This window comes from Natrix helvetica (genome assembly GCF_964273705.1).
Source record: "Natrix helvetica genome assembly, chromosome: Z".
In the NCBI taxonomy this organism is placed as follows: domain Eukaryota; kingdom Metazoa; phylum Chordata; class Lepidosauria; order Squamata; family Natricidae; genus Natrix; species Natrix helvetica.
The window spans coordinates 20,460,472-20,476,557 of record NC_138554.1 but is presented as its reverse complement, the minus strand read 5'-3'; the positions used below and the strand labels follow the sequence as shown (position 1 = coordinate 20,476,557).

Genomic DNA, 16,086 nt, shown 5'->3' with positions numbered 1-16,086 from the left:
CCTTTGTACATCATCGGCTCATCTCTTGTTATTCTATGAATTATATCTCTTACTTTTTTCCTCGCAAATCTGATGTGTACTTCTCTAGGCAATCAGTGTCTTTTGGCATAATTGGTGTTTACCATGAGTCCAACTCATTTAGAATCTCATGCTTGTCTCTTTTTAACATCTCTGCTATTAATCCCGACATTATTATTAGTAAATCTTCTTCTTTTGTCTCTGTTACATTCTGGAATCGAAGGTAAAAAACGATCCATTTCAAGGTGGATGAGAGAGTCTTCTAAGTTTTTGCTTGATGTTTTCATCTGCTGTTCAACTAAGTCTAATTTCTTCTCTGTTTGTTCTGTTCTTTTTTCTACCGCTTTTATTGACTGTTCATTTTTTTCCAATGTTTGTTGTATAATTCCCATTTTGTCATCTAATTTCTGTATGTCTTTTTAACTTCATTTTTCATTTCACTCATCTCTATTTTCATTTCATTCATATCCATTTTCAATTCACTGTGGTTTTTAGCTACTGCCTCTTGAAGCTTAATCATAGTTTCTTGAATAGTTAGCAGTGCTGTCTGCACATTTTCAATATTTGATCCAGAATTTGGTTTTTCTATTGTATTAATTAATTAATTTAATTTATTAAACTTCTAGACCGCCCCTCTCCTCGAAGGGACTCGGGGGCGGTGTACAGGTACAAATTTAAAAACCATACACTCGAAATATACATAACTAAAATTGAATTAAATATCCCCTGTACAAATTTATAAAAATTAAAAATTTAAACCTTAAAACCAAATCATAAAATTTAAAAATACAAACTGAGGTGGGAAAGCTGGAATTAGGCCAGGTCGGCTAGGTGAAACAGGTGGGTTTTGAGTTTCCGGCGGAAGGAGCAGAGGTCTGTAGTCGTTCTAACGTCAGGGGGAAGGTCATTCCAGAGGGTTGGGCCCATCACAGAGAAGGCCCTTCCTCTGGGCGTCGCCCGCTGGCACAGCCTAGTGGACGGCACCCGGAGGAGTCCCTCTCTGTGTGAGAGAATCGGCCGAAGGGATGTATGGGGCAGGATACGATCCCGCAAATAGCTAGGTCCCGTGCCATGGAGCGCTTTGAAGATGATAATCAACACCTTGAAACGCACCCGAAAAGCCACATGCAGCCAGTGTAGCTCACGCAGGAGAGGTGTTACGTGGGACTTTCTAAAGACTCCCGAAAGTACCCGCACGGCCGCATTCTGAACCAACTGCAGCCTTCGGGTGCATCTCAAGGGGAGCCCCATGTAGAGAGCATTGCAGTAGTCTAGCCGGGACGTCACAAGCGCATGAGTGACTATGCGAAGGGCGCTCCGGTTCAATAGGGGACGCAATTGGCGCACCAGGCGAACCTGGTGAAACGCCCCCCTGGCCACAGCTGTCACATGGTTGTCCATTGACAGCCGGGTATCCAGAAGGACGCCCAAATTGCGTACCTGATCCACGGGGGCCAGATGTTCGCCCCCAATGGCCAGTGATGGAGTAAGCTGGTTGAACCGGGGCGCCGGTAGCCACAGCCACTCAGTCTTGGATGGGTTGAGCTTGAGTCTGTTACTTCCCATCCAGATCCGTACGGCTTCCAGACACTGGGACATCACTTTGATGGCATCGTTGGGGTGGTTTGGGGTAGAGATGTACAGCTGGGTATCATCCGCGTACAGATGGCAATCTACCCCAAACCCACGAATGATCTCGCCCAGCGGCTTCATATATGCATTGAATAGGAGAGGCGAGAGGACCGACCCTTGTGGCACCCCACAAGTGAGCGGCCTCGAGGTCGACCTCTGCCCCCCTGCCAATACAAATTGCGCTCGGCCAGAGGTAGGAGGAGAACCACCGCAAAACGGTGCCCCTCACCCCCAACCCCTCTAGTCGATGCAATAGGATACCATGGTCGATGGTATCAAAAGCCGCCGAGAGGTCTAATAGGACCAGGATGGAGGAGCAACCCCCATCTCTGGCCCTCCAGAGATCATCCACTAACGTGACCAATGCCGTCTCCGTGCTGTGGCCAAGCCGGAAACCGGACTGGCGCGGGTCCAGATAATCAGTTTCCTCCAAGTGGCGTGGAAACTGTTGTGCCACCACACTCTCTACAACCTTCGCCAGAAAGCAAAGGTTGGAGACGGGACGGTAGTTGGCTAACAAAGCTGGGTCCAGGGAAGGCTTCTTTTTTTTTTTAAACAAAGTTTTTTATTGGTTTTTTAATGTTTTACATAGGGAAAAGGTAGGGGAAAGGTTACAAATTTTGGCAGCTGCGAAATGCGGTAGGTGCACCCCCCCTCCAAACTCATAATATACATTTGCATAGAATTCAAATATTACATAATAGCATATAGTCAGTGTGGTAAATTCAATTGGTAATTTCGGTCAGTTTATATCACGTAGATTTTCTTGCTTATTTGTGTGATCTGAGCTTTCTTGATGTCGCCCCATCTCCCCCAGCTGGCAGTGCTCCGGCCCCTCCCGTGTCTTGTACCTCTACTGAAGTGTCTTCTGGTTTTTCTAGAAGTAGTTAATTTTTTTCCATAAAGGCCTGCGCCTCTATGGGTGTATTAATTCTAACTCTTGTCTCCTCCCAGAATATTAGCATACCTTCAGGCAGTAACCATCGAAACCACACCCCCTTCTGGTATAGTTTATTCGCCAATTGCGAAAAAAATTTTCTTTTCTCCCTCACTTTCTTGGGGATCTGTTTCAGAATGGTTATCTCCTTATCTTTATATTTTAAGGCTTGCCCCCTTTGTGCATTCAGGATTTCATCTCTTGTGCTTTTCCTAAGAAATTTAATGTGTATCTCCCTGGGGACATAGTGTGTTCTAGCATATGCTGAATTCACTCTATAGACCAGGTCTATTTCCCACCCCATCTGTTGTTTTTCCTTCTGAATATACTCAGCCAAAATGGTTGTCATGATGTCCCTTATATTTTCATCATCTGTCTCCATCACGTTCTGCAATCTAAGATAAAAAGACATTCTCTCAAACTCTATTTTCATTTGTTGGGTGTCAAGTTCTTTGTTTCCCCTTTGCACACCCTCTATCCCTCCCTTCATCTCAGCCGCCCCATCTTCCAAAAGATCCAGTCTCTGTGAGTTCTTATTAATTTTATCCTGGTTCTCTTTAATTTCTTCTTTCATCTCCTTCAATTGTCTCTTTATTTCCTCTTGTCCCTGTAGAAGTTGTTGTAACATTTGATGAATCTCCAGGTCCGTAGATTTAGGTTGCTTGAAGGCTGTTAACGTTGATTGTGTGCTTGGACTGGAGGTTGCAGATGTTGGGGCTGAGGCAGCAAAGCCTGACTTTCCAGGAGGTGGTCTTTTGGATGCCATTGTTTATAAAGTAAAGAGTCCAGTCAGTATAGAGAAGGATCAGTCAGAGAGATAGAACAGTCAAGAGAGTCCAGGGGACAGAGAGTCCAGGCACAGGGGAGTTTTCTAATCACCCTGGCAAAAGAGCAGTCGTTTTTCACTCCAGGGGGTTCAAAAGCAAACAATACACAAGAGAATTATCCAGGTAGCACGGAGACAAAGACTGGAAGCCTGAAGTTAAAGGGTGGAGTCAAGTCTCACATCTCATGAAGACAACGGAAGTGTGCCATCTTGCCCTGCCAGCTTCGGGTATTGAGGCAACAAATAAAGTTTTCAAAGTTCCCAGGGCTTCCAGATCTCATTGTCTTAAACATTAAAAGTTTAAATCTGAAAATCCATTTAGTAGGGGTGTGACATCTTTAGTTTGGCTCTCCCCCTCCTCCTTCCCTTGGGGCTGCGAGCTCACTTGTTTCCAGCCGCTTGTCCAAGGGGGGGGGGAAATCCCCCTCCCCTCCAGCCGCACCTCTCCAAATCAAGCCAAAAATTCAAGTTTGCACAGCTGACAGATTTTATAGTTGGCAATAGGAATGAAGGGGGTCTACACCTCACCGCTCCGCTGCCGCATCCTTCAGCTTTCTTTTTTCACTCCGATCAGCCTGTCAGCGAAGACGCGCCCACGCGCCCTCCGATATGCTCCCCGGTGCCTTGAGCATGCAGAGGACCTCCCGCCGGCTGCCGCCAATGCAGGGATCCCCTGCGATGCTGCTCCTCTGGCAGGACGCCTCTACAGGGCGTCCTGTGCCCCCCAAGAAGTGGGGAAGCCCACCGGGGAGCCGGAGCGAGCAACGAGTTGCCCGTCGCCATCAGCCGCCGGAACCGGAAGTCCAGGGAAGGCTTCTTGAGGAGGGGCCTCACCACTGCCTCTTTCAGGACGGCCGGCAGGAACCCCTCACTCAAAGAAGCGTTGACTAACTCCTGGAGCCAGCCTCGTGTGACCTCCCAGGATGCCAGTACAAGCCAGGAGGGACACGGGTCCAGTAAACATGTGGTGGCTCGCAGTCGCCTACGCAACCTGTCCATATCGTCGGAAGTAACAGAGTCAAACTCCTCCCAGAATGGAACCTCAAGGCCCGCCTCCGACGTCCCCTCCAGACCACTAGTAGGGACCAACTCCCTTGAAACTGAGCGATTTTGTCCTGCAGATACTCCCCAAATTCCTCTGCTCTACCCTGCAAAGGGGCTTCCCGCGGCCTCTGTTGAAGGAGGGAGCGGGTTACCCCAAACAGGGCGGCAGGGCGGTTATCTGCGGACGCAATAAGAGTGGCACAATACTGACGCTTGGCCACTCTTAACGCCACTAGGTAAGTCCGTAAATGGGCTCTTGCCTGTGTTCGGTCAGATTCAGAGCGTGACAATCTCCATCTGCTCTCTAGGCGTCTCTTGTGGCGCTTCATCACCCTCAGCTCCTCGGTGAACCAAGGGGCCTGGGTGGTTCGCTGCTGCAAGAGAGGCCGCAAAGGCGTGACCCAGTCCAAGGCCCCAGTGGCCGCACTATTCCATGCAGCCACTAGGTCCTCCATCCGGGTGTGGGTCAGGGCTACAGGAAATGGCCCGAGCTCCGTCTGGAACCTGTCAGGTTCCATCAGGCGCCTGGGGCGGAACCATCTTGGACATTCCGGTTCCGCCTCCCCGCGGGGAGTAGCGGCTGGAAAGTCGAGCCGGAGAAGTGAGTGATCTGACCATGACAGGGGTGTGATGGCTAAATCCCCTACTCCCAGATCACTCCTCCACCGGCAAGAGACAAAGATAAGATCCAGTGTGTGTCCTCCCTCATGTGTGGGGCCCTGAATTATTTGGGCCAGGTCCATGGCTGTCATGGAGGCCATGAACTCCCGGGCTACCTCGGATGACTCCCCTACCAATGGCAAGTTAAAATCCCCCATGACCAACAGTCTGGGGGTTTCAATTGCCATCTCGGCGATCACCTCGAGGAGCTCGGGCAGGGCTGCTGATGCATAGCGAGGAGCCAAGTATACAATCAGCAAGCCCAGCTGCCTCCCTGGGCCCCACTTCACGCACAGAGACTCACAACCGGTTATCTGTGGCACAGTGGTCACAGTATTGTTTGTTTGTTTGTTTGTTTTATTGGATTTATATGCCGCCGTTCTCCCAAAGGACTCAGGGCGGCGTACAACATTAAAAAACACACATCCCGAAAGTTAAAAAGAAATTAAATACATATCCAAAAAAACAAACCCAATTTATAGGACAATACATTTAAAAAATGAGATAAAATTAACCGGCCAGGCCGGCTTGCTGGAAAAGCCAACTTTGTAGTCATTTCTTCTGTTGACCTTTGGGATGCTGGAGAAGCAATCAATACTTTTGTTGCTGGATTTGTCGCTCAGTTTACAATTGCCTTTTTCTCGGTTCTCGGTGCTGTTGTGATGTTCGCCATCTCTTTTAAAATTTTATCTTGTTCTTTTAGTATCTTATATATGTTGTCTCAAATTAACATCCAATATCTTTCCCTTTTTTTCCCCTTTTTAAATAATTCCTGAACTTAGCTTGTTCTATCTATATTAATCCACAAACAGTAGTCTTAAAGCAGTATAAGCAACTTAAATAATGTCTATATATATCTCTAAATTATTCAATAATAACCGGGAATAGTAAAAAAGGAGAAAGCAAACAGAGAGAGGGGAAGGACAGAGAGAGAAAGCCTCAGTGCTCATTCATATCAACAGTACTATATCTCAAAGATGCGATTATTTCATTATATCCTTAGTGTGATTACTGAAATTTCACTCAGATAGGCATTTATAACATAGACATATATATAAGGATATCCACAAGCTTTCCACTTACTTGTTTATAAATATAAATATTGATTTAAGTACTTGTTTATAGTATTATTGTTATTTGGGCATACCAGGGGTTGTAACACACACACACACACACACACACACACATTATATAATTGTAACTTATTTCACTAAACTATTAATGCAGTCAGTTCGTTCACCACTTTTTCTTTAACTTTTTTTTAAAAGTTCAGGGTTAGTTACTTTTCTTTTCAGTCTTTGCAAAATTGTCCACGTTCTTCTGTTCTATGTAGTTCTAAATAATTTCAGCACAGCTGTTGCATCAGCCTCTTCCCCTTCCATTTCATTGTCCTCTTCTTTTCCTAACTGCTGTCTATCAACCGCCGCCCTCAAGCACACCACAGTTCTCCAAGTCCGCCTTCTTTCTCGGTTTCTTTCCACTACTTGAGTCTGTATGACTTAAAGTCAGTTCGTGCTCTTTCTTGTTGTCTCCATTCCGATCGCTCACTTACGCCAATTAGTTCTTCGGGCCGGTCTTTGCCTCTAAAAATCCGCGGCTCTCATTCCTACAGGTGGCCGCTCGGTTATAGGGCTCTCACCCGATCTCTAGAGACTCACTGCTTTGCCCGTTCTCCTCTGCGATCTTCCCTTTCTGCCCACACTCACCGCTGTTTCCACTCGCAAGCCACTCCGCTAATCCACTCAATGACACAAGTTGATTAAATTCTTCCTTCCCCTTTTAGATAGTTTGTCGAGACTTCAAGTCCACCATTGAAACAAGGCAGATGCTTGCATGCCGGATTAAAAGGGTATCCCCATGTCATAGCGGGTGGTTGCCCTCCGCCTTGTTAGTCCTAGGGTTTCCCTACTCCTCCGCGTCTCTCTCCAAGATCAGCGTACCCCTGGAGAGGTCCTCCAAATGTGTAGATTGAGATAAGAAGTCAGACCCCTGATTTCTTCCCCACACATCTCGACGTCACCACTGGAAGTTCTCAAAACTTTTTTTTCTTACTTACCCCTTCGAAATCTTGGTGTGTCTTATACACCGGTGCATCTTATAGTCTGAAAAATACGGTAGCTCAGCCAGGATATTTTGCCTGGGGATCATGGGAGTTGATCTGCAAGTACCTGATGAAAATCTCCCCAATTTTCTCTGGTGAAATATGAAGTTTCCAAGTTGAGATCAATCCTGATGACTTGGTGTCCAAATTAGGAATTATTTTTGGGGGGCAATGATACAGTCTCTCCTGGCCTTTTTCTAGGACATTTTCCAGTTCAAACAGGATGATGCTGGAAATCTCCCTTCCAAGCTAAGGTGTCTGACACTGCAGTGCTGAAATCTGAATGAGATTTATCTGATCTATCCAAGGTCTACAGAGTTTAAAACACAAAGGATCTCAATAACAAAAAGTTTTCTGGGAGAAAGAAAAGGAAAAAAAATATGAATTATTCACTCCCAACACACCATTCAGGACTTCAAGACAACCACACTCCCAATATTGTTGATCTACAACTCCCAGCAACCCCCAGACTCGGACCTGCTTCCAGGGGATGCTGGAAGTTGTAGATCAACAATACTAGGAATTTCAGAGGTTGATCAACCCACAGTACCAATTTACTAACATCTGATAGTCTCAGCTCTCCTCAAAATGCAAACGCTTTAGCTGGGGATCCCACATCGCCACATTGACTCCTTCCCTTCCTCTGTTACTAGAAAAAGAAACTTTATTTTATTGAAATCAACACTTCTTTGGAGAGGGCAATTCAGTCTGCAGGGTTCCTATTAAGGAGCTATATGGGGCAACCGTAAATTGTTTTATAGAGAACTAAACTTCCAATTGAAGAAAATTAAATAAGTGAACTAAATTTTTATTTTTCTCCCACTTGAATATATGAGAACAAGGTTTTTTTCTCCACACATTGAAAGTTTCCAAAAGTGTTTCAACAATCTCCCCATCAGATAGGATGGATAAATATCCATTACAAACTATTTAAATTTAACTAATTATTTAAAAAAAAATATTTATCCTGCCTTTTTTATTTCCCAAATAGCTCAAGGAGGCGAACATATCCAACCCAGCATCCTCCTCCTATTTTCCCCACAACAATGAGACAACTGATCAGAAAAAGCCACTTGCCCAAAATGATCTAGGGTCTCCTGCTTGAGCAGGGGGTTGGACTAGAAGACCTCCGAGGTCCCTTCCAGCTCCATTCTGATTGATTGATTGATTGATTGATTGATTGAATAAATGAATGAATGAAAGCAACTGGCTCAGAGCCACCCAGCTGGCTTACAAAGTTAAGGCAGGATTTGAACTCACGGTCTCCCGCTGATTGATAGAAAAGGGGAAGACTTGATGAAAAGTGGAAATTAAAGGCTTGTGTTGAGGCCGTGACTGAAACAGATTACCTTTTTATAAAGGGAAAAAAGATATTTTAAAATCTTTTCTCCCCGCCCCAGATATTCCGCATACTAGCCTTTGTTTCCATTTACTGTGTTGTTTTTCTCCCTTTCCTTTACATCTTCTCTGATTGGATGAGATCAGGCGCAGATCCCCGCCCCTCTAACTTCCTTCTTTTTGGATTGGTTAGGAAACTGGGCGTGTGTTTTGATGGCTTCCTTCGAGCGATCGCGGCTGCTGACGTCATGATCTTGCTACCCAATGAGGGCCCGTTGGACTGGCTCTTGTTGATTGGTGGAGAGACAGAGTGAACCCGGGAAAAAAAATATCCCGCGACCTACCGTAGCTGGCGTGTGTCTGGCGTGCTTGCTTGTTTGGGGGAGCCTTCGAGTGGCTCGGCAGAAATCCAGGTGAATTTGAATGCTGTTTTTAAAAAAATCCATTTAGCTAGCACCAGACAAACTGGGGGCGGGTTTAACTCTTCAATAATTGCACAGAAAATGAGATTTCGTCCAGTGCTTGTTTGAATTTCATAGAATGTATGGCTACCGAATCTGGTTTGCAAAACTCCCTGCAAATTCCAGAGAGCCGGAAGAAGGTCCTGCATGTTTAACAGCTGCAGTGATTCCCTCAACAACTCTGGCAAAATTCACTTAACAAATGGCTTAGCAACAGGAATTTTGGGCTCAGTTGTAGTCCTAAGTCGAGGACCAGCTGCATTGGTTTTTTTTAATGTAGGAAATGAGTTACAGGAGAATGTCTAAAATAGTGTATCTTGTTTTTGGCAAACGACTTTATTAAACCCTTCCTTCCTTCTCTCCTTCCCTCCCTTCCTTTCATCTATCCCCTCCCTCTTCTCTCCCTTCCTCCCTTTCCTTTGTTCCTTTCCTCCCTCCCTCCCTTCCTTCTCTCCTTCCTTCCCTCCCTCCCTTTCATCTATCCCCCTTCTCTCCCTCCCTTTCCTTCCTTTCCTCCCTCCCTCCCTCCTTCATTCCTTCCTTCTCATTCCCTCCCTCCCTTTCCTGTCCACTTCCTTCCTCCCTTCTCTCCTTTCCTCTCTCCCTCCCTTTCCTTTTCTCATTCACTCCCTTCCTTTTATCTGTCCACTTCTTCCCTCCCTTCCTTCTTTCTTGCATTCCCTCCCTCCCTTTCATCTGTCCCCTTCCTTCCTTCCTTCTTTCCTTCCTTTCTTCCAGGTGTAACTGATCATGGCATCAACAGAGGGGGACAAAGAGAAGGAAACAGACTCAAATGCCCAGTTTCAGGCCACTATAGGTGAGGAAGGGAGGAGAACCTGCCAAACCTGCAAACATGAAATGCGTGTGTATCCATCTAACCCTCAGCAGCACATGGCCAGCAATGCCCCTGACAGCACCATAGAGTCTTCTGGGTCCCAGACGGGTGAAGAACATAGAGTATTAGAGGATTGTGGTCTTGCAAACACCATATTAAAGAAGACAGAGGTAACAGTGCTTCGGCTATGTTTGCTCACTCATAATCATTTTCTGTATTTCCACATCTATTGCATTGAGGTTTTATTTTGTTTATGCATCTCATTCGTCATTTGTCTCATCTTCAAGAAGTCCCTGAGCCTATTTTGATCCTAAGAATTTCTTGGGAGGCTGTAAGAATTATTTAAAGCCACAGTTTTGAAGAAAGTGAATGACACTTTTGGTGCTAAGCTGTCTAGCCACAGTTTCTGGAGTATTTATGATTGCCTGGCTGTTTGCAAAAACACTGTGCTTAGGCCAAGCCAACTATATGGCTAGAACAATATATCAGTGGGACAACTTGCCTCCAGAAGCTGTGAATACTCCAACACTGGAAGTTTTTAAGAAGAGATTGTACATTTGGGCAATTATTTATCTGAAATGGGTTTCCTGCCTGAGTAAAGGGTTGGACTAGAAGACCTCCTAGGTCTCTTCCAACTCTGTTATTGTGTTGTTTTGCTATGGTGTCTTACTCTATAGACAAACCTAATCTCTGTCAACTTTGACTCTTCCATACTGCCTATTAACTTGGGGCTCCAATGGGAAAGCACCACAGTGGAAGTGATTGATCGATTAAATAACAGATCCCACCTCTCTCTTAATCCTGTTCCCACCTTCCTCATTTTTAATTGGGTCATAGTATGTGTTTGTGTATTAACGTAAGTTTTTAGTTTATACAATTTTTATCTTTTATGACTGTAAGCCACCCAGAGTTACCTCATAAGATGGGTGGTCAATACATTTTATAGTAAATACATTTTATAAATAAATAAATATTTTATTTAAAAATCTGACAAATATCTAAGAAAATTATAAAGCTTTTCTTAATTGCAAATTGCCCTAAAAATTAAGTAGCAAATCCTAGTGATTATAACAAGCTAGGATCCAAGATTGGATTTTTTTTTGTTTTGTTCTTGTTTAAAGCTCAGACACAGAAAGAATCTATGCTACCACAGAAAGATCCATTTTAAGCTTTTCTCTGCCCTCCATTTCAAGCATACATCTAACTTTTTATAACCCAGTTGTAAATAGGCCATTGGAAAGTGGTGGGACCCTTTTCTTATTCCCAATAAGTAAATATTCACTTTATTCTGATTTCCCTCACCAGGCCTCCTTGCATGCCTGTTCAACGAAGAAGAATGAGGAAGAAGTAGATGAGGCAGTAGTGACTAATGGGCCCAGCACATCTACAGCACCATTTCGGTTTAGTACCAATCCCACGTTGGAAGACATGTGAGACCCCCCTTATCTTATCCCCCTTACCCTTCATTCATGCCGCTTCCCCTTTTTGGAAGAGGAGCATATTGTTGTGGTTTGCAAATGGAGCTGGCAGAAGATTCGGACAGTGAGGAGGTTGGGGAGGGACATGGGCCAGTCCTGGAGTCTGGGGAAGGCTCTGATGAGGGCTCTGTGTCGGAGGCAGAGAGGGGACCAGAGCCGTATGCCAGCTATCAGATGCTTTCAGAGGCAGACAAATAGCTGGAGCCTATTCCCAGTGTGCACATGTGCAGAGTTGCCAGATGAAGGGAACAGCTAAAGAACAGGGGTCGACTTCGGAGTAAGGCCCTCCCAGAGGAAATAAAAAGGAGTGAAAGGGGAGTGGAGTTTGCAGGAGACAGTTCACTTAATTGGTTCGTGACTCTCCGTTGCCAACTTTTGCAGATATCGGCCTGTCAGCTCTTCAAGCCAGATAAGGTCTGAGACTGTAAATCCTTCTTTGAAAGACTTTGCTGGATGTGAATGAGCAGAATTCACAGTAAATGAATAAAAGGGGTTTTTGTTGGGTCAAGGAGTTTGCTTCATGCTCTTGGGAAGCCTCGGTCAGAACACATATGGATAGTCTCTGGGGCATTCTCATCTTCTCTTCCGTTTTGTCTCCTGCAGTCGGAGCCTCCAGTCGGCCTTCGCAGCTGAGCGGGGCTGGGGAAGGTACCACCAACCTCGGAATCTGCTTCTTGCTCTGGTTGGAGAGGTTGGGGAGCTGGCAGAGCTCTTGTGAGTATAACAATCTGTGGAATGTGATGGGGAAGAGACGGGGTAGTAGATCCAAAAATGCCTTCATGGGGAGCATAAGTGTCATTCTTTACATCTGCTGTATTTGCCCACCCACTAGGAAAAAGTCCAAAGTACTTTTTTTTTTAAAGAAAAACTACTTTCTACTTTTTCACTAGGAAAAAATACGAAGAAGAGCAAGAGAGATGGTATTCTGCCGGTTCTGACCGGTTCGCCTGAACCGGTAGCGGAAATTGCGGGTGGCTCCACCCTCCCACCCACGCTGGCTCTAGGGCATCCCAGTTAGGCCCTTTTTTTAGGCAAAGCGCATGCGCAGAAGGCACACTCACATTTGGGAACCGGTAGGGAAGGTAAGTGAATGCCAACCCTGAAGAGCAGCTAAGATGATCAAAGGCCTGGAGACTAAAACATATGAAGAATGTTTTAATTTAAGCCATGATGCTCTTTTCCTGGTTTTATCAATTTGGCATGTTCCATAGGTTATTTTTACAAATGAAAGTGAATATGCATGTCCCAGGATAATGTTGCAATTTGGGTCAGTCACTGGACCAGAAGTTTTGTATTCTGAGCTTTTGAACTCATGCTGGAGCCCATCCAGAGGGAACTTCTCTAGCCTAAAGAATTACCTCAGGATGGGCTCCAGCGTGAATCTGAAAGCTCAGAAGAAAGTACCTCTGATCCCGGTGACCGAGCCAGATAGGATCCTGCATAGGTGGTGTTATTTATTTATTTAAAAGTAAATTACCTTAGCCTGTACAGGTACATTCGACTTACAACAGTTCATTTAACGACCATTCAAAATTACAACGGCATTGAAGAAAGTGAATTATGACCGTTTTTTGCACTTACAACCGTTGTCGCATTCTCATGTCCGCATGATCAAAATTCAGGTGCCTGGCAACTGGTTCATATTTACGACTGTTGCAGTGTCCTGGGGTCATGTGATCATCTTCCGCTGCCTTCTGACAAGCAAAAGTCAATGAGGAATCCAGATCCACTTAACAACCATGTGACTAACTTAAATGCAATGATTCGCTTATCAACTGTGGCAAGAAAAGTGTTAAAGAGAGGAAAAATCCACCTAACAAATGTTTCACTTAGCAGAATAAATTTTGGACTGAATAATGGCCATAGCCTGAGAACTACCTGTATAAGATTTAATTTTTTTTAAAAAAAAATTAAAATAAAAGCTAGAATAATACTTTCTTGTTTAAATAAATAAATAACACGATCTATAGCTAGAGAAAGCTCAAGTATGGAACAGTTGCTTCCTAGCCCTATTCTACTCACCAAGAAGAGAAAGGATACTTCAGCTGTGGCTCAGGAGTCCATTTTCCATGAATATTGGCTTGTCAAGGTTGAAACATTTTGGTCTAGCACCTCAGGAGAAGAGAACCTGCCTCAGGTTTCCTTCCCCCTCTTCAATCTGGCTCCATTTAAGTTGTTTTTTGCACTCAATGCTTTTGTCTGTGGTCTTTTTTAGCCAATGGCGGGAAGAAGCTCCCGAAGGCCTACCAGGGTGGGAAACATCGGAGCGTGAGGCCCTCAGCGATGAGCTCAGTGATGTCCTCATTTATCTGGTTGCATTGGCAAACAAGTGCCATGTGGACCTCCCTAAGGCTGCTCTCCGTAAAATAGAGAAGAATCGCCTTAAATACCCAGCCAAGCGTGTCTATGGTTCTTCAAAGAAATACACAGAGTATCAGGAATAAGTATGGAACGTATCTCTTCCTGGATGAATGAGAAGAAAAATCACGCCGTGGCTTCTAGAAGATGCTCTTTTCAAGATTTAGGCCTTCTTTGGGATGAATAGTTCAAAGTGACCCCTGATTGACTCTTGACTTTGTGGGGTGGATCCAGCAAGCTCTGATAGGCAAACAGACCTGTTGTGGAAATCTCTGTTTTTTTGTTCATTTATCTCTTCTTTTCTTTTTCAAAGGAGATTGGGCCACCCAGGAAGTGTTGGGCTTCAATTCCATCACCCTGAGACCATGTTGGCTAGGAGTCATTGGAGTTGATGTCCAACCACAGTTGAAAGGCTGCAGGTTCTCCATCCCAAACTTCAAGAGTTGCAGATGGATGCACAGTTGTGCAGAGGAAACTCACATCGGTCATTTACAGAGAAACATGTCCCCTTCCTTGTGGAGGTATATCCATCATAAAAGTGCAAGGAGCTTTTCATAAACTCTGCTTTCTTAGTGAGGCCAGATTCTTCTCTCCAATGTGTGGCTGTAGTTTAGTTTAGTTTTTAAAGAAAAATAGATGGCCACCATTTTGACCTGAGTAATTGACGATTTCTTCCTGCCTGCACATTCTTTCCAAGAGAATTACCCTCCTTAAGGTATAGATTACACCGCATTTGGTATTCCCTTTGAGTCTTAAAAACAAGCAGAGGGCATTTTTGAGGGAAAAAATGGCGAGAGGCTGAAGAATGAAGTGGCTATGGTGGTTTTCCTGCCCAGACTGGCAACATTATAAGGCTACTGTTGTAAAATAATAAAATTTCAAGGGCTTGCCAGATACACCACCTCTTGTGTGGATTCATTTGCTCCTAAGAAGTGGGCATAAAGGAAGGGGGATGTCATGGTGCGCATGTGTCATCCCCTTACATACACATGACAGTACAATGCATAGGCAGCACATGCGTGTATGATATTGCAACACAGGTGCAGAAATGAGCATGCGTTATGAGGTTGTAGCACAAATGCCATGAAGTGGGATATATTATGGATAGAAATGGATACGTATTTTCTTCTTCAGCACTTTAGAATCCCTTCCATCATATTCCTATTCTTGATCGCCCAATAAACTGCCCTGCTGATTCTGTCTATTACAAGTAGTCCTCAAGTTACAACCGCAATTGGAACCAGAATTTATGTTGGTAAGCAGAATAAGTGAAGTGTGCCCGATTTCATGATCTTTTTTGCCATGAATGTTAAGCTAATCACTGCAGTTGTTAAGCGAGTCATGTAGTCATTAAGTGAATCTAGCCTCTCACATTGAATTTGCTTGTCAGAAGCCAGCAAGGAAAGCTTGACCTCAGAATGTTGCAACCATAAATACTTGCCAAGCATCCAAATTTTGATCACATCACTGTGGAGTTGCAACGATCCTAAGTTCAAGAACTGTTCATAAGTCACTTTTTTCACTGCCATTCTAACTTCAGTTGCTGAATGAAGGTTGTATGTTGAGGACTACGTGTATAATAATAAGTTGAGAATTGAAGAATTAATTTTCCTAGTGTCATCTTCTTGACATCTTGAACTCTGATATCAGCATTCTTGTAGAAAACCTGTAGATATCATTGAAAATATTTGATTCTCATGTTAAACTAAGACATGGTTTAATCATGATGGGTTTGCCTGTCATCCCAAAAAACACTCCTCCGTGACAAAAGGAACGAAATAGTTGAGTGAGTTGTGTCAGTTCAGCCAAGGTATCCCAATAAAATGATCCTGAATAAATCAGATTTGGATTAATGATTGGGTAGTATTGGAAAGCAGCTACAGATAGTCCTTAGCTTACAACCATTCATTTAGTGGCCTTTCAAAGTTACAGTGGCAGTATTTTTCACATTTATGACCATTGCATAGTCACGAGCAAAATTCGGACACTTGGCAATTGACTCATGTTTATGATGATTGAAGTCCCAGGGTCTTGTGATCACCTTTTGCGTTCTTCTGACAAGCAAAATTAATGGGAAGGCCAGATTCACTTAACAACCGTGTTACTCACTTAACAATTAGGGCAAGAAAGGTTGTAAATTGGAGCAAATTTCATTTAACAAATGTCTCACTTAACAAGAGATATCTTGGGCTCATTTATGGTCATAAGTCAAGGATTACCTTATTTGATTTGGACAAGACTCAATCCCAAATCATGAATGGATCATACTTTATAGATATAGATATATAAATGGGCGTGTATGTGTTTGTGTGTATCCAGCATAACTCTGGAACGCCTCAGGCAATTTCAACCAAACTTCGTGCACAGATAACTTACTCTCTGGAAACAAATATTGTGG

At 44.2% G+C, this 16,086-nt stretch overlaps 1 protein-coding gene across 1 annotated transcript; it reads left to right on the top strand.

The window, feature by feature from the left end:
* Positions 1 to 8,817: 8,817 nt before the first annotated feature.
* DCTPP1 (dCTP pyrophosphatase 1) lies at positions 8,818 to 14,582 on the top strand. Its single transcript, XM_081971118.1, has 5 exons — positions 8,818 to 8,969; positions 9,756 to 10,022; positions 11,158 to 11,282; positions 11,934 to 12,044; positions 13,546 to 14,582. Exons 2-5 carry the CDS (start codon positions 9,768 to 9,770, stop codon positions 13,772 to 13,774), a joined length of 720 nt encoding a protein of 239 aa, XP_081827244.1. The 5' UTR covers positions 8,818 to 8,969; positions 9,756 to 9,767; the 3' UTR covers positions 13,775 to 14,582.
* Positions 14,583 to 16,086: the final 1,504 nt, after the last annotated feature.